The sequence below is a fragment of the Entelurus aequoreus genome, linkage group LG16, assembly GCF_033978785.1.
Source record: "Entelurus aequoreus isolate RoL-2023_Sb linkage group LG16, RoL_Eaeq_v1.1, whole genome shotgun sequence".
NCBI classification, from domain to species: domain Eukaryota; kingdom Metazoa; phylum Chordata; class Actinopteri; order Syngnathiformes; family Syngnathidae; genus Entelurus; species Entelurus aequoreus.
The window spans coordinates 26,410,292-26,436,300 of NC_084746.1; the positions used below are offsets into that span (position 1 = coordinate 26,410,292).

Below are 26,009 nucleotides of genomic sequence, written 5' to 3' on the forward strand. Positions count from 1 at the left end.
TCAATATGTATCATAACAAAAAGGGTAATATTCAAAAAAAAGGATAGATGTTGATAGTCCAACTCATACTGACTGGTATACACAAGCTATGGAGATGATATCAGTAGAAAAAACTGCATTTAGTTTAGATAATAATGAGTCATATATTGGAATATGGGATCCATTATTAAAATGTATTTTAACTAATAAATGAACGCCCGGAAAAGGGTGGAGTGCCATCTCCGGGATGCGGAGGAGACCCTGCCCCAAGTGGAGGAGTTCAAGTACCTCGGAGTCTTGTTCACGAGTGAGGGAAGAGTGGATCGTGAGATAGACATGCGAATCGTGCGGTGTCTTCAGTAATGCGGACGCTGTATCGATCCATTGTGGTGAAGAAGGAGCTGAGCCGGAAGGCAAAGCTCTCAATTTACCGGTCGATCTACGTTCCCGTCCTCATCTATGGTCATGAGCTTTGGGTTATGACCGAAAGGACAAGATCACGGGTACAAGCGGCCGAAATGAGTTTCCTCCGCCGGGTGACGGGGCTCTCCCTTAGAGATAGGGTGAGAAGCTCTGTCATCCGGGGGGAGCTCAAAGTAAAGCCGCTGCTCCTCCACATCGAGAGGAGCCAGATGAGGTGGTTCGGGCATCTGGTCAGGATGCCACCCGAACGCCTCCCTAGGGAGGTGTTTAGGGCACGTCCGACCGGTAGGAGGCCACGGGGAAGACCCAGGACACGTTGGGAAGACTATTTCTCCTGGCCGGCCTGGGAACGCCTCGGGATCCCCCGGCAAGAGCTGGACGAAGTGGCTGGGGAGAGGGAAGTCTGGGCTTCCCTGCTTAGGCTGCTGCCCCCGCGACCCGACCTCGGATAAGCGGAAGAAGATGGATGGATGGATGGATGGATGAACCTTAAATATGACTTATTTTATCTTTGTGGAAAATATTGGACACAAGCTTGTTGTCAAGCTTATGAGATGCGATGCAAGTGTAAGCCACTGTGACACTATTGTTCATTTTTTACATGTTTTTAATTTATTTTTTATAAATGCTGTGATGATAATGTAAATTAGGGATTTCTAATCACTGCTATGTTGGAATTTGTATTAATAATAATGCTGTTGTTGATATTATTCATTGTTTTTTCTCTACTTTTGGATTGTTTTGTGTCATGTTTGTGTGTCCTCTCATTTGCTCTGTTGCTTGCTATTCTGAATGTTGCTGGGACGGGTTTGGTTTTGGAATTGGAATTGTATTATTATGTTATTATTGTGTATCATGTTGGTGGACTGATTAATCATTAAAAAAAAATAATAATAAATAGTCACTTCCAGAGTCAAACTGTCAACATCACACAGTGTTTATTGGCTTTACACAATAGTTTTTAAGTACCATTGACATTTTATCCATACGATAAATTAAAAAACACTTCTTATTGTAGTCGCAGGACATTTATGCAGAATAAGTACAAGTGACATTTTGCTGCATGCTAAAAATCGGAAAAAATAGGACACATGTAAAACAATTTAAAATTTAAATCCAGACATAAGATGATGCATTATGTGCAAATGTGCTGTTGGACATGGCACATTGTGACGTTTAATGGATATTGCGTGAAGTAATAAAATAAAGTCTGTCAAGACCATCTTCATGCTAGTTAAATGGTATATGGGTTATACTTGTATAGCGCTTTTCTACCTTCAAAGTACTCAAAGCGCTTTGACACTATTTCCACATTCACCCATTCACACACACATTCACACACTGATGGCGGGAGCTGCCATGCAAGGCTCTAACCACGACCCATCAGGAGCAAGGGTAAAGTGTCTTGCTCAAGGACACAACGGACGTGACTAGGTTGGTAGAAGGTGGGGATCGAACCAGGAACCCTCAGGTTGCTAGCACAGCCACTCTCCCAACCGCGCCACGCCGTTATTAGCTTTAATGTTTTTGGCTACATGCAATTTAAAGTATCTACTTAGTCAATATGTGCATATAGATACTGTATGTGCGCTGTTGCCTACATTGCAATAAAGTAACTTAAATTTCCTGTTCTATGGTTTTCATCCCATTGTTCTTATTTGCCTAACACTATTTTTAAAATATGTGATTTTTGATGCATATTTTGGGGGTCAAATCCCAACTGCATTACTTGAGAGGTCTCATTGTATACAATGTTTAAAAGTAGGGGTGTCACGTTACAACTTTTTCACTTCTGATACGATATCAATATCAGAGCCTTGAGTATTGGCCAATACCAAAATTGACACGATACGATATCAGCAGGAATCATATGTCGATTTATTATTTTGTAGTGTGGAATGTTTGAAAAATGTTGATTAAGTGAAATTAATCAAACAAAGAACAATGGAAAGCACCAACCTACTTATAAGTAACTGTCTGTAATTGAGTTATGCTGTCTTTAAGTTGAAGTGAAGTGGTAATTGTTTTTTTTGCCAACAATAATTAATGAAGTTAAACTCATACATTGAATTGTGTTATTGGATCCTTTCTAATACAATTCTGCATTGGAGACTTTGTATCTGTAAGTATTATGCAACAATAATTAGTTGATACTTGTTTATAATTTGCAAATGTCATGTTTTAAACTGAAATTATGTCCAATTAAGGACACTTATTACGTATGTCCAGCTTGAGTGCTATTGCGTGCTTAGCTGTTGTGTAGCTGCCAACTCAAGAGTATCGAGGAGCCTAACAGGTTTGCCTTTTATAAACGACTACACTAAAATACAAGAAAAGACTAACCTTGTGTGCTTATTGGAGGACATTTTAGATGTTAACTGGCTTTCAAGCTTTGCACAAATAAACACACCACAGGACTGCTTTTATCAGGGCTTATATCAAAGTATTTAAAGCTCAGCTGTTTGAGTTTAACGTCTATTTTGGAGTGGAATTTCAAATACAGTGGTACCTCAATATAAGAGTGTCCCCAACTTAGGGTTGCTCGCATACATTTGAGTCAAAAGCCTCCCCGTCACTAGATGGGGTTTTGAGTGCCACAGTGAACTCGGTAAGAACCGTCCCAAACATCCAGTCTTTCTTGCTAGCATTAGCCTAGTGTGAGTGACCTTCCCAGCCCATCACCTGAAAAACCAATTACTCTTGATTGTGGGAGATAACACAACTAGGAGTTTTTCAACGCCGTTATCCTCTGCTATCTCAGCCTTATTAACCAGCCGTCCCACTTGGGTAACTCGGCTCATTTTACATGTTGAATCTAATAGGACGGAAAGACGCTAATCAGAACAGACCAAAAAGGATCAGTCTGCTGGAAGAGGTGAATACTTAACATTATTATTACATTACTTAAAAAAACAGCTGTAGTTGTTTGTAATAAATTATATTGAACTAGCCTTTTTATTATCTAGAACAGAGGTCCCCAAACTACAGCCCGCGGGCCAGATACGGCCCGCCAACGTCCAAAATCCGGCCCGCGGGTAGTCCCGAGTAAAAAATAAAAAAATAAATACATATATAAAGTATATGTATACATATATATTTGCGGTGTTTGCATGTGATTGGATGTGTCTATTATTGCTCTGAGCTCAGTCTGGTGGCAAAAACACCTTTTTCACTCTTGGTTGTCCTCTCCACCTTCAGCTGGGCGGAGAGAGTTATCTGTCAGTACTGCGCCAAAGAATAGGTGGCAGATACCAACACCTTATTTGGGTTAGTGGGTTGTTTTCAGTGGCGTAGAAAAAAAGAATACACTTCTACATCAACACTTAATTATTTATCTTTGAAATACTTTTTGTCCCTCTTCTGTTCCTCGGGCTTAAACCATAAACTTGGATGAGTTTGGGGGGAAAAACATTAGAACCCATCAACAACACGAGAGGACAGCATTTCTTGTATGACTTCAGCTCAGCGAGGATGTCAAATTAATTGTGGCTTGTTTGTGTGTGATGCCACCACAAAAGGGTGATAATAACCATAGAAACAGAAATGGAATTCACTGCAAAATCACACTACCAGTACCTTATTGTTTTCTTACTATTGTTTATCTGTGTGACGTCTTCAAAGGGTTAGTAGTTTTGCTTTTTTGGGGCTTTATATGATGACATTATCCAGGTAATCATGGTTTTACGATGAAATTCAGCGCTCATCATCAACAAATCTTGTGTTGTCTTTGTTTTTTTTTAGGTTTTCTTTGGAGGTTGAGTGGTGGTCACTCCCCATTATGCCTCTGTCAGATGTCTACCAAGGGCGAATATTTTTGCTTTTTTGTTGCTGTATTTAGTATTTTGATACTGTAGTGTGGTGTTTTCTCTTCAGTACATTGTCTATACAGTTAATACAGATTTCAAAAAGTTAATTAAGGAATTAGTTGTGAAGTGAAGTGAATTATATTTATATAGCGCTTTTCTCTAGTGACTCAAAGCGCTTTACATAGTGAAAACCCAATATCTAAGTTACATTTAAACCAGTGTGGGTGGCCTGGGAGCAGGTGGGTAAAGTGTCTTGCCCAAGGACACAACGGCAGTGACTAGGATGGCGGAAGCGGGAATCGAACCTGCAACCCTCAGGTTGATGGCACGGCCATTGATTCACTTAACATTACAGTCGTCCCTCGCCACATCGCACTTCAAAAATTGCGGCTTATATATACAGTATATATATATATATATATATGTTATATATGTATAATATATATATATATATATTATACATGTATAATATATATATATATATATATTATACATGTATAATATATATATATATATATTATACATGTATAATATATATATACGTATATATATGTATATACGTGTGTATATATATATATATATATGTATGTAATTTAATTTGATAATCGATTAATCTGTCGATTATTACTTCGATTAATCGATTAATAATCGGATAAAAGAGACAAACTACATTTCTATCCTTTCCAGTATTTTATTGGAAAAAAAACAGCATACTGGCGCCATGTTCTTTCAACTTGCCAAATAAAACAAGGAAAATGTTACAAAAATGCACACCTTTGACACCCCTGCTATAGATAATAAAAATTAAATCTGATAAATCTATGGATAAAAAGCAGAGCCTGACGACGCATGCGCGTTTATCATAACTGTCGCTTTCTCTGTCTCTCCCCCTCCCTCACGAATGCTGCTGCAAACCTTCACAATTTGTTTTTTTTTTAACCTTCTTAACCTTGAACGTACATTGAAAATACACGCAACCCTAACTCAAAATACCGGACTTTTGAGGCATTTAAGAAACACCGCCCGGACATGTCCGGTAATAAGAGGACGTATGGTCAGGACCTAGCCCGGTCGCTGCTAGCATGCTAGCAGCGATCGGTTTCACCGGACATGTCCTCTTTTGCTAGCATGCTAGCAGCTAACGGACTACGTATAGACTGACTATACGTCCTCTTTTCACCGGACATGTCCTCTTTTGCGGAGCTGCCCGGGAGGGGTTTCTTAAATCCCTCAAATGTCCGGCATTTTGAGTATTGTTTACACAACGTGCAGTACGCTACTTAATATGTCCGTGTGGAAACTCGTTCGGTACTCCTCCAAACCGAACCGAAACCCCCGTACCGAAACGGTTCGATACAAATACAAGTACCGTTACACCCCTATTATTTTGATTATTGTTTCTCAGCTGTTTGTAAATGTTGCAGTTTATAAATAAAGGTAAAAAAAAAAAAAAAACGTAGCCTCAGCGCATGCGCAAAGCATAGATCCAACGAATCGATGACTAACTTAATCGCCAACTATTTTTATAATCGATTTTAATCGATATACATACATATATATACACACATATATATATGTGTGTATATACTGTATATATGATATATATGTATGTATGTATGTATGTATGTATGTATGTATGTATGTATGTATATATATATATATATATATACATACGGTACATGCCAAAAGTTTGGACACACCTTCTCCTCATTCAATGAGTTTTCCTTTTTTTCATGACTATTTACATTGTAGATTGTCACTGAAGGTATCAAATCTATGAATGAACACATGCAGAGTTATGTACTTAACAAAAAAAAAGGTGAAATAACTGAAAATATGTTTTATATTGTAGTTTCTTCAAAATAGCCACTCTTTGCTCTGATTAATGCTTTGCATACTCTTGGCATTCTCTCAATGAGCTTAAAGCACACATGTGAAGTGAAAATAATTTCAGGTGACTACCTCTTGAAACGAGAATATAAAACATGTTTTCAGTTATTTTTTTTTAGTTAAGTACATAACTCCACATGTGTTCATTCATAGTTTTGATGCCTTCAGTGACAATCTACAATGTAAATAGTCATGAAAAAAAGTCCATTGAATGAGAAGGTATGTCCAAACCTTTGGCCTGTACTGTGTATATATATATATATATATATATATATATATATATATATATATATATATATATATATATATATATATATATATATATATATATATATACATGCTTTGTGAGCGATGACAACGGAAGACACACAATGCTAACAGCACTCAATGCTAACATGTCTCAAGGTCGTAGCTGTGACTGTCAGGTGGAACAACTTTTGACAGGACATCTCAGGCCCGTGGTTTCAGCCCAGATCTAACTGAAAGAAATTACACAGGATGTGACCAAGTATTTCCACGCCGTAGCCGTGTTGTAGTGGACAGGCAATTACACTTGGAGGATCCTCCGGGCTACCGCTGAGTACTGTAATCCAGTGTTTCCTAATCATAGAGCCAGGGCCCATTGTTGGGCCGCACCAAAACATAACTATATCTCAGCTGTGGTCCGTATGGGCCGCAGCAATACTCAGTTCTAATATACTTTTCCACTACTTGTGGCAGTACTGACAATATCAAACAAACAGAATAATTCTGGAGATAAAGTCAATAGTGCATAAATTATGACCAAAGTGGTGAAGCTGTATTTTAATTTGCACTTAAATTGTATTGATTGTTTAGTTAAGAAACACAACATAATTGTATGTATATTTATTTTTCGTCAATTATTTATGAGTCTGTATATTTGGTTCATACTTATTTTTCTAATCAGCCTAAGCCTAAGGTTTATGTGTTAAATAAATAATAATCTTTGTGATTAACACATTATTTCCTATCATTTGACAAGGTTGTAAACAGTAAGTAGGTTAGATATAATTCTTAAATACGATTAAAATCAAGTGTAAGATGACTAATTGTGTATTAATAATTGAGTGGGCCGCGGGCCCCTCTGTAATGTAAAAGTGGAGGCCTGAAGTCAAAAAGGTTAATAACCCCTGCTGTAATCGGCAGTACAACACAATCAAGGCTACTATGTTGGTGGAATGAGTGTAAAGGTGACTATGTGGCTGTTATTTCATGTATAGCTGGCTCTAATTATTTTAAAAACATATTCAGAAGGTCGTAAACTTTTTTATGCTCTACCTATGGAAATATTTGATTTTAGATAACAATCATTCTTCGCAAAATGTTGTCTACCATCATCACGCCTGGAACCAATTATATATTATAAACAAGGGACGACTGTAATCCTTACGGAAGGAAATTAGAACAACAACTAGCATCATGGATTTAGATTTCAGTGTGTTTCTAGAAACAACCCAATTCTTTGAAGGGCTATCTTTGTGCATTTGCACAAAATGGGACTCTGGTGAATACTTTGAAGCCTAACTGAACTGCATTTTACTGCAGACTTCCAATTGTCTCAACACTCCGCAATCTTACTTGCTGGGTTTGTCTTGGTGCTATTGTCCTGTGGTTTTTATTGGCCGTGTCTTAATGTGATGTACAGTGGTACCTCGATTTTCCTATGCCCCACTTTTCAACCAAAAGTTCGCCCTCGTTTTCGAATATTGTCTTGGTGATCTTGCGGCCAAATATTGCGCGCAACAAACTAGTCGTTTTATTCTACAGAATCGAGAGGGGAGAGGACAAGGAACCCCCATGTAGTGTTGTTCCGATATCAATATTTTGGTACCGGTACCAAAATTATTATGATACTTTTCAGTACTTTTCTAAATAAAAAGGGACCACAAAAATTTTTATTATTGGCTTTATTTTAACAAAAAATCTTACAGTACATTAAACATATGTTTCTTATTGCAAGTTTGTCCTTAAATAAAATAGTGAAAATACAAGACAACTTGTCTTTTAGTAGTAAATAAGCAAACAAAGGCTCCTAATTTCGCTGCTGACGTAAGCAGTAACATCTTGTGTCATTTCTCATTCTATTATTTTGTCAAAATTATTAAGGACAAGTGTTAGAAAATGAATTATTAATCTACTTGTTCATTTACTGTTAATATCTTCTTACTTTCTCTTTTAACATGTTCTATCTACACTTCTGCTAAAATGTAATAATAACGTATTCCTCTGTTGTTTGGATGCTTTACATTAGTTTTGGATGATACCACAAATTTGGGTATCGATTCGATACCAAGTAGTTACAGGATCATACATTGGTCATATTCAAAGTCCTTATGTGTCCAGGAACATATTTCCTGAGTTTATAAACATAATATAAATTTAAAAAAACCGAAAGAAGATGTTGTGATGCCAAAAAATATCAACGTAATCATAGTACCGTATTTCCTTCAATAGCCGCAGGGGCGCTAATTAATTTAAAACCTCCTGTCACTCCGGCGCTTACCAGAAGCCTGCGGGATGGCCAAGCATGCGCTAATTATTTTAAAACCTCTTCTCACTCCGGCGCTTACCTTATCATGAAAAGCACATTTAATAAAACATTTTTTATTATTGTCTTACCTTTAGGTATAAATGAGTCCATGCCAGCTCCTTTTGAAGAAAAGCATCGATATAGAAGTCGTCCTTATCTTTCTTCAGTTTTAAAAGCCTCTCTGTCTCGATGGAGATCTTCCTTTTAAGTATTACCTCCTGCTTCATTTGAAAGTCCAGTTTAGAAAACTGTTTTATTTTAGATATGTAATCCTCCATGGTAAAAGTCCAAGCAAACAATGGCTGTGCACTCTTGGTTGTCTTCTTCTGCAGCACTCTTCTGCAGTACCAGCAGTCGCAAGAAGGATCACTAGCGCCCTCTACCACCAGGAGGCGGGAGTCATTTAATGACTCGTATTTGAACCGGCGGAAGTGCCAAGCATGCGCTAATTATTTTGTGAAACGAGTTTGACCCGGCTGTAATTCGAGGCATGCGAATACCATATTCCCGGCGCCAATTCAAGGAAATACGGTAGTATCGACTTGATACGCTCCTGTACTTGGTATCTTTACAGTGGATGTTAGGTGTTTGTTTACATTTTGACGCCGGTGAGCTACGGTGTGTAATGAAACATGTTTAGCTATTCTTCGTCCTGCAGGGATGGTATTTTATTCGTTGCTATGGAGGCGAGGATTAGTGATTTAGAAGTAGCTGAAACACTGCAGACTGCGGATGGACTTTAGTCGCTAGCTAGCTAGCCATGTCTTAAAGCACCTCTTCCTGACGGTGTTTCAGTGTTATAGCTTCACCTTTAATGTTAGTTTTTAAGCCAAAATGCGTCTGTTCTCCCTTTTCTGTCTACACACTGTGTTAGTTTGTAAGTACTCTGTGATTGTGCTCTACCAAACATGCTCCTCTGCTTGTAAACCAGCAATGACACGACGTGACGACGAGGGGGGCGCGGGAGTGGTGGATGGCCGGTATTTATCAGAGGTGGTATAGTACCGAATATGATTCATTAGTATCGCGGTACTATACCGTACAACCCTACCCCATGTGTCTTTGACTTAATCGCTGCACTTTTTTATTGCCTACCCTACAAAACAAGTCACCATAAAGAAGGTTGCAAGTTCCAGCGCAAATTGCTTCCGTTTTTGCGCAATTCGGTCTTAGCTGATCTTTTAGTCACGAAAACCTCTTTTTTTCAAATGAGAAACTCGCAGGACTTACAGAAGTTGACCCAAGCTTTTGGGCTGTTGTTATCACATCATCCTCAATTACAGTCAGGAGCCCGCTCCCACTGATTGTTATCATTAGGATAATTCTGGTTAAGGCTTTGTGGTGACGGCTCTTCTCAGTGCCTTTTTTTTTTCACACACTCAAGTGAACCTTCGCCAGGGATTATATTTGAAGTGCGGCTTCCTCGGCGAGCGAGAGTTTAACTTGTCAACAGATGAGGTGTGCACCATGGCAGGATGCGGCCGACCTCAGGGGCACGGTCGCTGTCAGAAGCATGTGCCTGTGCGAGGCCGCCGGGACGCTCGATGTGAATTTAGAACGACAGGGTGCGACGCCGGGGCCTGGAGTCTTGAGCTCTTCTGGGGCATCTTGTAGGAGTAATAAAGCGTGGGCGAGCGGAAGAGAAGCAGGAGTGTACAGTAGATAGTGAGCAGCAAAGTTCAGCTTCTATTTGTGAATAGTTCATCCGGTGCCCTTTTAAAAACACACACACCTCTGGAGGCTAGCTGAAGTGTTGCTGCAAAGTCGTTTGACAGCGAGGCGACATCCTGTGAGAGAGGCTAACCGAGATGAAAGGCGGCGTGATGAGTATTGCTTGCTACCGAAGGCAAAAGCCACTTCGATGCGGTACAAGTGTTTGAACAAAGCAAGCCCAGTGCCCCAGATAGGGAACTAGGAGGGTGCTTGGGCTGACTCACAGTCTGTGTGAGCGATACCATTATCACTCAAACCGCGGAGGCAGCAACACGGGACTGGTGTGAAGAGCGGCTCCTGGCAAACGGATGTTGTTTTTTGCGGGAAATGACACCTTGATAAATTCGAAATGCTAGGGTGTTGACAACAACTATGGACCCCACCCTTAAAGGGGAACTTCACTTTTTGGGAGGAATTTTTCTTATCATTCCCAATCCTTAGACAAGACAAGAAAACATGTGTTTTGCTTGTTTTAATGCATTCGAACTAGTAAATAAAATCGATCAATAGTCATCTTAAAATCGAGCCAATGGGAGTGGCTCTATTCCGCCTATAAAGCGCCTAAAAAAACATCCAAACACCTCCATTAAGTTTTTATATACACACTATAAGTATATATGTAATGTACTAACAGGCACATTCACAATAACATGTACTATTTATGTATTTTGATCATCATAAAAAAAAACGTCACTTACTGTACAAAGTCTGCTGTCATTAGGATGCTCATATATTCTCATTTAGATGAGGAATGACACTATATCTTTGCGGGGAAAAATTGGGGGTGAAACAAAGCGCAGACCAAGCTTTTTTTTGTGTCTTTTTCCCCATTTCTGGGTGTAAATTGGATGCCAAAGTTGACCAATTTGTAGGTTTATGTCTTAATCCTTCTCCTGTCAAGCTGAGAGGCATTATTATGGATGATCTACAATAATCTTTCACGAGCTCCGAGGCGAGAAAGCAGCTCACCAGCCGATTATGTCAACACAGCAGCACAATCTGTTGGTTCCCTCTGATCACATCACCGCTAAAAATAGTTTGTCTGCTCATGATAACAATATCGCTAATACTTGGTTAATATCAATCATGAAATATAATTGGAGTTTTGTTGGCGCTTTTGGGATGTTTTTTAAGAGGGATATTTGGGCGCAATAGAAGACCTCCCATTGACTCCATTGTAAGCAGACTTTTATTTATGTTTATTTACAAGTTAGAATGCATTAAAAAAAACACCTATCGTCTTGTCTCTCTTAATGATAGGCAAAATTCTCCCCAAAAATGCAGTTCCCCTTTAATATAGGACACCCACTTATTTAAGACGTGTTAGTGGATAAAATTACATTCGGTTGATTATTATAAAAAAGGATATATCGATTAGTGTGGCCCAGGGGTCATTTGCGGCACACAGCTTAGATTTTGTTAAAAAAAAAAAAATTTCAATGTAAGAAAAAAGAGCAAACAGACTTGACAACAAAATGACTTCATGATGATATGACATGATCACTTGCTTCATTTCATTAAGTGCTTTTGTTGTATTTTTGTCTTTTATTTTTTTGATATAGTTTTTATTACATATTATTTCTCATTGTGGGACAATTCAAGAAAACATTTTAGCCTGGGGAACAAGTTTCGTTCAAACAACAATAAGAATGTAAGAAAAAAGAACAAAAACACATAACGACGTAATGTAATGACAGGCGGCTGAAATGCTGATACTGTCACACCTGGGTGAAGTCTGGTCTGGGTTTCGTCTGGTTTCATGTTGTTTTGTCATTTCCTGTTTTATTTTGAAATGCTGACTCTCCCTCTCGTTTCAGGTCACTTGCCCTTCCTCCTGTTTCCCTGGTCTGACGTCTTTCCTGATTGCCTGATTGCGCCCACCTGTGTCACCTTCCCTCATGTGTATAAATGTCTCATCCTCCTTCTGTCCTGTGCCAGAGTGTTTCGTATCGTCTTGTGCGTATCTCCAGCGTTCCTTTGCCACAGCCTTGTCTACAGCCATTGCCACGTTTTTTTGTACTTTTGATCAACGGGAGATTCTTTTTTTGTAACCTTTTGTCAGGTAAGATTAGCTTCTTAGCATCGCCTCCGTTGGAGCGCTTTTTGTTGTATTTGTTAGTTTTTGTTCTTTAGCCCCTTTTTCCCTCCATAGCCTGAGCGTTTTGAGTTGTTAATATTTTTGTTAGTTTAGTAGTCAGGTTAGATCTGTTTTTATAGCCTGTTTTGTTTCTCCCGTTTTGGACCCCTCCCCTTCTGAGAATAAACAACTGTTTTCAGTAATCCTGCATCTGTGTCCAGAGTCCTAGTCTGGTCGTGACAGTACACTCTGGCACAGGACAGAAGGAGGATGAGACATTTATACACATGAGGGAGGGTGACACAGGTGGGCGCAATCAGGAAAGACGTCAGACCAGGGAAACAGGAGGGAGGGCAAGTGACCTGAAACGAGAGGGAGAGTCAGCATTTCAAAATAAAACATGAAATGACAAAACAACATGAAACCAGACGAAACCCAGACCAGACTTCACCCAGGTTTAAATTAGGGCTGTGAGACAATTAAAATTTTTAATCCCGATATGAATTTTCATTATTAATAAGTGTACCCTGGACAGATAATTTTCTATATTATTATTACCATGACAGGACAATTCATTTGTTTTAATGAATAGTTTTTTAAACATTATGCTTTTTTAAACAGCTCAACACAAAATAGATATGAACACAACTACCTGCAGTACATTGGTGTCTTGACAGTGTTTGTATTTTGTAAGAATATAGACTTTGTATTCCTGCTGTAGGAGCACTTGCCTCTAGAAGATGTGCTACACCATGTTTAGATGCCAGTTTTACACAAATAATAACACAACATTTGGATTGCCACAATGCGCAGCCCTTACAACTTTGTCCCATACCCACAACTTCTCCGCATATCTTCCCCGCACATTTTGGCTAATCATCGTCATTTTCGTCAATCAAATGGCACAATTTTCGTCTTCCTGTGTATCTAAGACTTATTTCCCATTATTGTTTATGGCGCTGAGCATTCTGGGTAATGTAGAGAAAATGTTTTTGGAACTCACTGATGTCCTTACTTCCTATTCATTTATACATGTATTTCACCTTTATTTATTCAAGAATGGACAATTAAAGAACTGATTCTAATTTACATGACAGATATGTTGAGGTATGATGATAATCTCTTATTGGCTCTCGTTTACCAACACAAATGTTTGCTCAAATTACAAATTCTCTTAATGTGTGGGGTTAAAAGTGTTAGAACATAAATACATTTTTAAAATGGACAAACACTTTTCATGTGTAAAAAATACAAAGAATGTCAGCAACTTTTTTTCCTATGGTAGTGTTTCTTTCTGTATTTACAAATAATTATTACTATTACTAATTATAAATAATTAAAACAGTACAGTAAGTTGACAATGAGCTCTGAGTATATGCTTTTAATGCTATCGAGTGCCTAATTTTAAGTTTGTGGGGTATAAACAAATTAAACATCAAAGTATTTGTTTTCCATGGGTGTTTTTTTTTTTTAATTCCTGTGTTTTTTTAGGTTAAGGTTACAAAGAACACTTAAAGCATTGATTTAAAAAATCATAAAATCACAAATTGAATTAATGTTTTTGAAAAAAAATAAGCCTCATAACATCACAACTTTTGCCGAAACATTCAAAAAAAGCTGTTGCAAATTCATATATTTCAGGCCAGAGCAATTACTAAAAAGTCTGCAAAATACTGAAGGGACTGTTTAATATGCATTACTTTCTACACGGCAGAGTGGGAATAGTCTGGGGTTTTACTTTTGTAATGGCTCTGATAATACTTATAATAATATAATAATAGCAATGTGAAATATGAGTAATACATAATGTTAAATATAGAGAACACACAAACCCTTTAAATATTGAATCAAAAATATTGAAATTCATTGATTTTTTTGAATTTATAGATGTAAAAGAGGAAGAATACAACCTCAAAAAAATATTGCATTATTGGCTTTATTTTAACAAAAAATGTTACGGTACACTAAACACATGTTTCTTATTGCATTCAAAAACCAAATGTTGTCCCTAAATAAAATAGTGAACATACTAGACAACTTGTCTTTTATTAGTAAGTAAGCAACCGAACAATTTGGCTGCTGACGTATGCAGTAACATATTTTGTCATTTATCATTCTATTTTTTTTTCTTCAAAATTATGAGGAACAAGCAGTAGAAAATTGATTATTAATCTAGTTGTTCAATTACTGTTAATATCTGGTATTTTTCTGTTTTAACATGTTCCATCTACACTTCTGTTAAAATGTAAAAATCACTTATTCTTCTGTTGTTTGGATGTTTTACATAGGTTTAGGATGATACCACAAATTTGGGTATCGATCAAACAATGGTCATTATTAAAATTATCATGTGTCCCAGGGACATATTTCCTGAGTTTATAAATATTACATTGAAAAAAAAAATTGTTATTTTAGTATCGAATAGATATGCTCTTGTACTTGGTATCATTACAGTGGATGTCCGGTGTCAATCCACCCATGGCATTTGTTTACATTGAGGAGCGCTAGCCTGTTAGCTGTGAGCTATTGTATCCTTCTACAGTGTGTAGTGAAGCATGTTTAGCTATTCCTCGTCCTGTAAAACGTATATCGTGATACAGTTTTCCGCCATATCGCCCAGCCCTAAAAGTATGTGGGATTAAATTATGGAATGATTTAAGCAAAGGCGTCTAGCGATGTACTAATATGATTCACTTTAAGAGGCTGTTTTAGAATTCTGATAGACATCTTGAATCTAATTAAAAATGAGACATCATTAAGTGAATCATAACTCCATCCATCCATTTTCTACCGCTTATTCCCTTTGGGGTCGCTGGAGCCTATCTCAGCTACTATCGGGCGGAAGGCGGGGTACACCCTGGACAAGTCGCCACCTCATCGCAGGGCCAACACAGATAGACAGACAACATTCACACTCACATTCACACACTAAGGACCATTTAGTGTTGCCAATCAACCTATCCCCAGGTGCATGTCTTTGGAGGTGGGAGGAAGCCGGAGTACCCGGAGGGAACCCACGCAGTCACGGGGAGAACATGCAAACTCCACACAGAAAGATCCCGAGGCCGGGATTGAACTCACAACTACTCAGGACCTTCGTATTGTGAGGCAGACGCACTAACCCCTCTGCGCTACCGTGCTGCCTGAATCATAACTGACTGAACTATTTAATAAAATTAACTGTTGTATTTAGAATTAATTTTCATAAATTGGGTTACAAAATAGGAACAGGAAGTGAACATATGTGTTAGTAATTGCTGTAAAAGGGTGCGATTAAATAAGCATTGTTTTTCAGACATGTCAGAATTTTTTTAAAAATATGTTAAGATTAAATTTATAATAATTAAACCATATACATGTTTGAAATTAATTCAAACAAACAAAAAAACAATATGGTCCTGATCAGTGGCATACAGAACAGCAATTGGGCCTTGTGAAAGGAGATATTAAAATATTAAAACATCCAACACAGCTCATTGGGATCCTACTAGCTGATGGAGCAAAAAAGTGATTGTGTATTTTGTTTGTGACCCACGATTTTACCTTTGTGATATAATCTTGTAGGCATCGGGGAGGTAGCAGTTGGTGTTCTCCATCTGGAACGGGTCGGCGTCACAGATTTTATCATCAGTCCGCCCATAGTTGGCTGTCTCGATCATGATGACATCACTCCCAGGGCAGCGTAGATCGATTGCGTATCCTTCGCACGAGAGCTCCCGCCTGACCAGACCGAAAGGCAAGGCGGCGCGGCTGAACCCTGAGGACGACAAAGACGGAAAGGAAACTCTGAGCAAATCATTTACGACCTCTGCTTAAGCCCGGTCCGGCCTCAAATCATGCAATGAAAAGCCGTAAAAGCAATAGGCAACAGGCATCCGTGTTTACCAAAGCTCCAAGGGAGAGGTCACAGAAGGCAACACAAGCCTAAGAAAAGACAACACTTAAATTGTTGGCTAAAAAATCAAGTCTAAGTCACTGGAGACGAACGATAACCTCGTAAAATACAGTGCATCAAGATGGCCACCCTCAGGAGAGCATCGATTGCAAAGCCAAACCTCGGACCTAAGGACAGAGTTTGTTTTTGTTTGCTTTTCTTACTCTGCAAAGCCAAATAGAGAAAAGGGCTAAATCTCGCAAGAATGGAGTGTAAAATAATCGTTTTTACAGTGTCGTCAATCGAAGGGAGGACTATGAAAAATCCATACGTGGAAAAGCGAAGACGGGAGGGCAGCCAAATAAGTGCGCTAAGGGGGAAAATGAGCTTTTTCACTCAAAAATGACCCTCCTTCCAGGACATTAGAGTGAAATGGGCTATTACTGAACTTTTCTCTTGTCTGAATAATAAAACGCTGCTTTGCAAAGAGTAGTTATGGAAATGTGAGGGGAAATGTAAGAAAGGAATACAAAAATCTATTATCTGGGGTGGAAATTATCCAAAGTTTTGAAAATGCAGCTGTCTGCAAGTCTGAAGAAAGAATTAGGTGGAATCTAAGTAGAACATGCAAATGTGTTCCATTTAGGACATGCAAGCAGAGAGCTGCATGAACTGTCAATAATCGCCGTTGTTTGCCGCAATCGCGGGCCCCCGAGGGGGCAGCCAGCGTCGGTATTTTCTGCTGCGCTCTCTCCTAATTAGCCCTCCTTTCAGTCTCTTACCTTTCTCCGTAGCCCCATTGGCTCCCGAGCTTTGTCGTGTACTAACATTAGCCACCCCAGGTTCATTTTGCTCCCTCACTCTAATTATCTTCACACTTTTGACAGTCGGAGCCCGACGCAATTAGGATTGTTTGAAATGTTCAAAGTTTGAAGTGATTCCGGCTTGAAATTCCTCCCACTAAAAGGCCGACCCCTGCGTCTGCAAGTCATTTCAGCCCGCTGTGCCTGCCTCGGTTCTAATGACATTTTACGTCCGTCTGTCACTGTGGCAAACACAGATGTCTGCCAAACGTGCGCTGTTCAAAATACTCGCTTGTAAAGACAAAAGTCGCAGCACCCGTTCGGTTTTTTGAAGGAGTGCAATAAAGCATAAATCGAATTCAACATATGTGAAAAGGTGTATGAAGAAGCAGAACTCATTCAATCATATCCTTTTCCATGTCTTAGTAACTGGCCAGGGATATTCAACTAAATTGTTTTGGGGGCCAAATTTCCAGAAACCTGCACTTCTCCCTTCGCTATAAGTCTTATTATGTCTATTCTGAAGAAGCATCGTCCTCTAAAATAGAAATTTCCTTTTGGTTAATTTCTCTTGTCAGAGTTAAAGGAATGCTCAGCTGTTTTTAAGGACCTTCTGCAAAAAGCTACTTAAAGATCATATATATGACAGAACTCTCGTGTTTTTAAAATTCTACTGCAGAAATGTGAGTCTATGACAAAATATTTAACCTGAACTTACGGGCCACCAGTTAAATAGCCTTAATGATGAAAAAGAGAGGACCTCAAATGAAATATCGAGGAACACCACTATTATAACTAAAGAAGTTTAATAAATGACTACTGACTGCATCTGAAATAAACAAGTTACAGCAACACATAATGTGTAACTGCCAAAAAAAAGATGACTTGAAGGGGTGCCTTGAGGAACGCCTCAGTTATGTAAATCACAAGTTTGAACCCCAGTGTTCTATGTCTGTTAGCAATGTTAAAAAGTCTATGCAAGAATCTGCCGATGTGTTTACAGTGGTCTAAGTTTTTCTATACAACAATTTTAGTGATTTTAGGCATTTGTTGCAAAAATGTTTGTCTCCCTAGTTTTGAACTGAACTCAGGGGCCGGTACGGTGTCATTCCCGGCCCGGATCATACCCCCTACTTTTCCTAGGATTATTTTTTGATAAAACATTGCCCTGGTTTTCATATACCGTCTCAATTATCATACAGCGCAAAATCTAATGCCCAACCAAAACAAAATCCCACCCGTTGTTAAAGGCCTACTGAAACCCACTACTACCGACCACGCAGTCTGATAGTTTATATATCAACGATGAAATCTTAACATTGCAACACGTGCCAATACGGCCGGGTTAACTTATAAAGTGCAATTTTAAATTTCCCGGGAAACTTCCGGTTGAAAACGTCTAGGTATGATGACGTTTGCGCGTGACGTCAATGGTTGAAGCGGAAGTATTCGAACACATTGTATCCCAATACAAACAGCTCTGTTTTCATCGCAAAATTCCACAGTATTCTGGACATCTGTGTTGATGAATCTTTTGCAATTTGTTTAATGAACAATGGAGACTGCAAAGAAGAAAGCTGTAGGTGGGAACGGTGTATTAGCGGCTGGCTGCAGCAACAAAACCAGGAGGACTTTGAGTTGAATAGCAGACGCACTATCCGACGCTAGCCGCCGACCGCATTGATGATCGGGTGAAGTCCTTCGTCGCGCAGTCGATCGCTGGAACGCAGGTGAGCATGGGTGTTGATGAGCAGATGAGGGCTGGCGTAGGTGGATAGCTAATGTTTTTAGCATAGCTCTGTCGGGGACCCGTAGCTAAGTTAGCTTCAATGGCGTCGTTAGCAACAGCATTGCTAGGCTTCACCAGGTTGGACAGCATTAACCGTGTGGTTACAGGTCCAGTGTTTGGTAGTATTGTTGATCTTCTGTCTATCCTTCCAGTCAGGGGCTTATTTCTTTTGTTTCTATCTGCATTTAAGCACGATGCTATCACGTTAGCTCCGTAGATAAAGTGCTTCGCCGATGTATTGTCGTGGAGATAAAAGTCACTGTGAATGTCCATTTCGCGTTCTCGACTCTCATTTTCAAGAGGATATAGTATCCGAGGTGGTTTAAAATACAAATCCGTGATCCACAATAGAAAAGGGAGAAAGTGTGGAATCCAATGAGCCCTTGTACCTAAGTTACGGTCAGAGCGAAAAAAGATACGTCCTGCACTGCACTCTAGTCCTTCACTCTCACGTTACTCATCCACGAATCTTTCATCCTCGCTCAAATTAATGGGGTAATCGTCGCTTTCTCGGTCCGAATCGCTCTCGCTGCTGGTGTAAACAATGGGGAAATGTGAGGAGCCCTTCAACCTGCGACGTCACGCTACTTCCGGTACAGGCAAGACTTTTTTTATCAGCGACCAAAAGTTGCGAACTTTATCGTCGATGTTCTCTACGAAATCCTTTCAGCAAAAATATGGCAATATCGCAAAATGATCAAGTATGACACATAGAATGAATCTGCTATCCCCGTTTAAATAAGAACATTTCATTTCAGTAGGCCTTTAACTCAGTCTCTGCACTTTTATGTATTGAGTATTACTGCAAAATAAGCCACCATGGGACCAAAAAAAGATGTGAATGTCAGCACTTTTATGATGATGGTGAGAAACAATATTGAGATCATTATAAATGTGTTCGTTATGTCTCGTCTCGATTACTGTAACATGTTATTTTCGGGCCTCCCTATGTCTATCATTAAAAGATTACAGTTGGTACAAAGTTGTCTGGGGGGGTTCTCATTATATCCCACTGGGTTTAGTTTTTCCTTTCCCTGATGTGGGATCTGAGCCGAGGATGTCGTTGTGGCTTGTGCAGCCCTTTGAGACACTTGTGATTTAGGGCTATATAAATAAACTTTGATTGATTGATTGAATTCAATTCCTCCCCTCCTCACCATCTTCACCAACAAGAATCTTCAATAAAGATAAACGTTATAAATGTTAAATGTTCATGTTCATCTATACATTATTCATCCCTCTATTTTTCTATTATTTTACTCCAAATACTGACATGCCATCGGATTTTCGTTTTTTAAGTAACAAGATTGGTGGGAAGGCAAGTAGGATTCTGCTTAGTTCCGCTGTTCAACGGCTCATTAGGAAACGCCGGTGCAGCCGAACAGTACGTAGGGAGATGCGGGGTCACTCCATCTATTTCAATAACAACCACAATTACCCGAAACCTTTTCGCAGGACCGGCACAGAACGGCGGCTGATAAAACACAGTGCGTTGTCAGTGGCTGAAAGCGCCCAGACTAATGACCGCCACGTCTGCCATTCCTCATGGCGGGAGTGACGCGTTTATCATCGCAGCAAGGAAGAGCACACAGAAATAATGCAATTCACAGGGTCTTAACTTTCGGAAAAGGATTGACACGCGAGCGCACGCGTCGTCTGCCATGGTGGCCTCTCTTCTCGGGCGGCACATCCATCAGAATTCTAAGGTGAGATGGCACGTTGTCGTCAGCAAAGGCTGTGCTATTGATTATCTCAGTAACCCCCCTCTCTACTCGGCCGAATGGACCACTCTAATCAGAAGCTAACACTGCATCAATTAGGGGCCATCTAAAGAACAAATTGAATCCCCTACAAACTGCAGATCATCTCTGTTTCATTAATGACTGTCTTGTTGACATGTTATCCAATAAGTCAGACTGATGGGAAATAACGATTTACTGCATTTAAAGGTAGTCAAAATGAGTGGCGCCCCCATAAACCTTGGTCAAAATGACTTTAAAGACATGCTAACAGACATGAATACAGATTAGGCTGGGTATCACAGCCTATATAGGGACGGCGTAGCGAAGTTGGTAGAGTGGCCAGCAATCGGAGAGTTGCTGGTTACTGGGGTTCAATCCCCACCTTCTACCATCCTAGTCACGTCCGTTGTGTCCTTGGGCAAGACACTTCACCCTTGCTCCTGATGGGTGCTGGTTAGCGCCTTGCATGGCAGCTCCCGCCATCAGTGTGTGAATGTGTGTGTGAATGGGTGAATGTGGAAATACTGTCAAAAGCGCTTTGAGTACCTTCAAGGTAGAAAAGCGCTATACAAGTACACTACCGTTCAAAAGTTTGGGGTCACCCAAACAATTTTGTGGAATAGCCTTCATTTCTAAGAACAAGAATAGACTGTCGAGTTTCAGATGAAAGTTCTCTTTTTCTGGCCATTTTGAGCGTTTAATTGACCCCACAAATGTGATGCTCCAGAAACTCAATCTGCTCAAAGGAAGGTCAGTTTTGTAGCTTCTGTAACGAGCTAAACTGTTTTCAGATGTGTGAACATGATTGCACAAGGGTTTTCTAATCATCAATTAGCTTTCTGAGCCAATGAGCAAACACGTTGTACCATTAGAACACTGGAGTGGTAGTTGCTGGAAATGGGCCTCTATACACCTATGTAGATATTGCACCAAAAACCAGACATTTGCAGCTAGAATAGTCATTTACCACATTAGCAATGTATAGAGTGTATTTCTTTAAAGTTAAGACTAGTTTAAAGTTATCTTCATTGAAAAGTACAGTGCTTTTCCTTCAAAAATAACGAAATTTCAATGTGACCCCAAACTTTTGAATGGTAGTTTATAACCCATTTATCATTTATTTATTTATATCCCAAATCAATTCTGTATTGGTCTACACTTAAATATAAAAAAAATGTCTCAAATATGTGGCCAAATACAAATGTACTTAGTTTTTTTCTTCATCATAAAAAACTTTAGACAGCTTAAACTTCTTATTCTTCCAATGTGTAATTGTATTGCAACATTCCATCTCTGCAATTTGCACTAAGGTATTGTTTCTTCAAGTGCAAAATAAAATATGTAAGCTTTTTTTCTTGGAGTCTTCTTTTTTTTAGTGGAGTCAGACGGGATGTAACACACAGCATTTTTATTGTGAAGGCCAGAAGTGTGGACTTGGTTTTTCTGGCGCCCTTGACACTGCTCTGTGTGGGAGATGAATACGTAAACAAAAGTACCTGCCGTCCTTTCTTCAGCTGTGATCCTACAAGATTCTTAGTTAGAAATATAATAAAAGTTTCAGTCAAATAATTACGTTGCATGATCATTGGGCACCTTATGATTCGATTCCATGCCGATTCTTGGGGTGACGATTCGATTCAGAATTGATTCTCAACACGATTCTCGTAATATATTATTTGCTATATGAATTACAATAAAAACCTTTTCAAAACCAGTTACAAAAGCCCCTCTTGGCTACTGACGTAGGACTTATACACGCAGTGTTGGCCTAAACATTTTATTTTTAAAAATGTATCTAAAAATTTTTTTTTACAAATAATCACAGAATGTTAATTAGTCTAATAAAAAAATAAAACCAACCCAATACCCGTTTTACAATACTTAGGATAGACATTTACATAACTATTGAGAAGACATTATAAAAAAAAAAGAAAACCAAAAACTAATAAAAGCAACAGTATCAATAATAATAACAATAATAAAAATATCAATAATAGTGGTAAAAAAATATTGTTCAAAAAAATTAATTCTTAAATAGTTTTTTTAATTTTTATTCCATTCTTGAAAATTATTAATACATTTAGAACCAGAATAAATGAAAATGTGCGATATGGATACATTTTTGACCACCCTTAGTAGAAAGGCATAATCAATATTTAGCCTTGTGAATTGATATTGCTAAAAATGTAAAGATATCGACCCATTATCGATCAAATCCACTATTTTACCCAACCCTAATACAGATACCCTCAAAATTATGGGGTTTTTTTTCAACCAATTTTGCTTTAATTGTGATTGGCAGTCCCCTAAAGGTATGTACCAAATTAGTTGGTGATTCGGCTAGGCAGAAATAGACCCAGAACATATCCACTTCAAAGAATGTTGGTTCTTAAAATACAAATAATAGTGAAGGGAGAAGTCAGGCCACCCCGTCATTAGTTTTCTAGAAATGTGGCCCCTTCAACACTTAAGATTAATAACGCTGAACTAAAGTTACAGAAAACGTTTTTCAGAGCTGAGATACGTGATAAATTTCAAGTCAATTCAACTGTTGGGGTTTATGTATTTAAAGTACATAAAACAGTTACCAGGAAAATAAAAGCACAGGCAACACAGTAGGGATTCATGTTTTGACAAATATTCAGCAATATCTGTTTAGTAATCCTTAAGTTTTTTATTTTAATTTGAACAACTAAAGATACAAACGTGATAGTAAATAAACCCACGTTTCCACTGTTTGATGTTGTGCTCTTTCATGTTGATTGTGTTTTAACGTTCAGGGTACGTGCTGTAATGAAATATGAAGAAATACTCTTAGTGGTGATGAAAAATGGTATAGGATTCTAGCCAAAGGCTTTGATTGTGGGGTAGGACTTCCGGGACGAGGATGGGAAGTGATGTGTGTTGTGGGGGTCCAAGAGTAGCTGGGAAAATAAGAGACACACACTTGTTGGAGAGGAACGCTGCATTTTTGTGAAATAAAGAAAGACAAACTGGGAATCTGTCCAAGCCTTCATTCCTTGGAATGTTACAATACTTTTAATGTCGATTACCGTCTCCGCTCACTGAACGGTTGGCAACTCTAGCTGCATTGGACTGCAAGACTACACTAACCTGGCACTCAAGTCTCACCTCCCACCCACCATCCCTCTCACACATGCAGGCCAGCACAACCACAAAAGTGGGGATTAGATTGGAACAGAATGGCTATTTGTGAACGTTTTAAGGTTTTTTAACTTGAATGAATACAAAATATTTAAAAAAACAATCTGGAGGGCTTAAGTAGGACTACACAGATTTCTGATGGGGCTGTAGCCCCCCCAGCCATAGTATAGCGCCTTCCCTGCAGACAAAAAGCCACAAAGTACTTTACAGTTCAAATATCAGAAATTACTCACTATATTGAAAGCCAAGACAACACAAAAATCATCAGCCCAAGAGTAGATAATCAAAAGCCTTAACAAATAAATGAGTCTTAAATGAGTCTTATACCGCTTTTGAAGGTGTTAAGTTGAGGTACATACATACATTTTGAGTGTGCTGTGTTTTATTGAATACAACTTGGTTATAACATTTCAGTATAGTAGTTTTTTAAAATTTTGAGAACATTTAAAAATACGGTGACAATAATAATCGTGATGAATTTGGTCACAAGTAGGGCTGCAACAACTAATCGATTAAATTGATTAAAATCGATTATAAAAAATATTTGGCGATTAATTTAGTCATCAACTCGTTGGGTATATGCTATGCGCATGCGTAGAGGCTACATTTTTTTTTTTTTTTTAACCTTTATTTATAAACTGCAACATTTACAAACAGCTGAGAAACAATAATCAAAATAATAAGGGTGTAACGGTGCGTGTATTTGTATCGAACCGTTTCGGTACGGGGGTTTCGTTTCGGTGCGGAAGTGTACCGAACTAGTGTCCACACGGACATATTAAGTAGCGTACTGCACGTTGTGTAAACAATACTCAAAATGCCGGACATCTGAGGCATTTAAGAAATTCCGCCCTGACAGCCCCGCAAAAGAGGACATGTCCGGTGAAAAGACGACGTATGGTCAGTCTATCCTAGCCCGGTCGCTGCTAGCATGCTGGCGAAAGAGGACTAGCAGCGATCGGTTTCACCGGATGTGAAACCGATCGCTGCTAGCATGCTAGCAGCTAACGGGCTAGGTCCTGACCATATGTCCTCTTTTCACCGGACATGTCCTCTTTTGCGGGGCTGTCGGGCGGTGTTTCTTAAATGCCTCAAATGTCCGGCATTTTGAGTTAGGGTTGCGTGTATTTTCAATGTACATTCAGGGTTAAGAAGGTTAACGCAGCAGCAGCAGCAGCAGCATTCGTGAGGGAGGGGCAGAGACAGAGAGCGAGAGAGTTGTGATAAACGCGCATGCGTCGTGAGGCTCTGTCAAAAGTGTGCATTTTTGTAATATTTTCCTTGTTTTATTTGGCAAGTTGAAAGAACATGGCGCCAGTATGCTGTTTTTTCCCCAATAAAATACTGGAAAGGATAGAAATGTAGTTTGTCTCTTTTATCCGACTATTAATTGATTAATCGAAGTAATAATCGACAGATTAATCGATTATCAAATTAATCGTTAGTTGCAGCCCTAGTCACAAGTGATAAGAAATGTTCATACCGTGGCATCCCTAGTGTCACCAGAGTCAATTGAGCGCAATGAGGATTGGAAGATCTTTCCAAAGCATGGAGCAACAGCCTGCAAGGATCTGTCACCTTCTGTCCAAAAATTAGTGTGTGGAACCTTCAGCAGATTCTGATCCACAGACCTCAGAGCCCGAGCAGAGGTGTAAGGCTGGATCAGATCACTAATGTAAAAGGGAGCCAGACCATGCAAAGCTCTGAAAGCTGGAACCAGAATTTTAAATTTGATCCTATAGCCAGTGAAGTTATTTTGGAATAGGGGATATGTGGGTCCTCTTATTGGTAGGGGTGAAAATTCTCGCTCCAGAGTTTTGCAGTAATTGCAGTCGAGAGAGCTCTTTCTTGTTCAAACATGATAACAAACTATTACAAAAGCCTATAAACGCGAAGACAGAAAATCATGAATGATAAGCAACATGGAAAAGGGGTAGGATTAAATAAACTCTGCTTCTTCCTACTTCTTTTAGATAAGTTGAAATGTACTGTATGTGTTCCTTAATGTAACTTGTTGGTATCACTTAATTTGCCATAAGGACCTGGTATCCCCAATCAGTAGAAGCCTTTCATACAGAACATGACAAACATTAGGCAGGAAAAAAGCCGGCTTTGACATGCCTTTAGTGCAGGGGTCGGCAACCCGCGGCTCCGGAGCCGCATGCGGCTCTTTGACCACTCTGATGCGGCTCAGCTA

The 26,009-nt window shown here is 39.1% G+C and overlaps 1 protein-coding gene across 6 annotated transcripts in view; it reads right to left on the reverse strand.

Annotated features, from left to right (window-relative positions):
* LOC133630768 (adhesion G protein-coupled receptor L2-like) overlaps window positions 1-26,009 on the reverse strand; it is a 245,338-nt gene that overhangs the window by 114,306 nt on the left and 105,023 nt on the right. For all 6 annotated transcript variants that reach the window (XM_062022490.1, XM_062022488.1, XM_062022491.1 and 3 more), the window contains exon 3: window positions 15,983-16,196. In XM_062022490.1, the coding sequence (XP_061878474.1) occupies window positions 15,983-16,196 (214 nt within the window). The remainder of the gene's footprint in view (window positions 1-15,982; window positions 16,197-26,009) is intronic.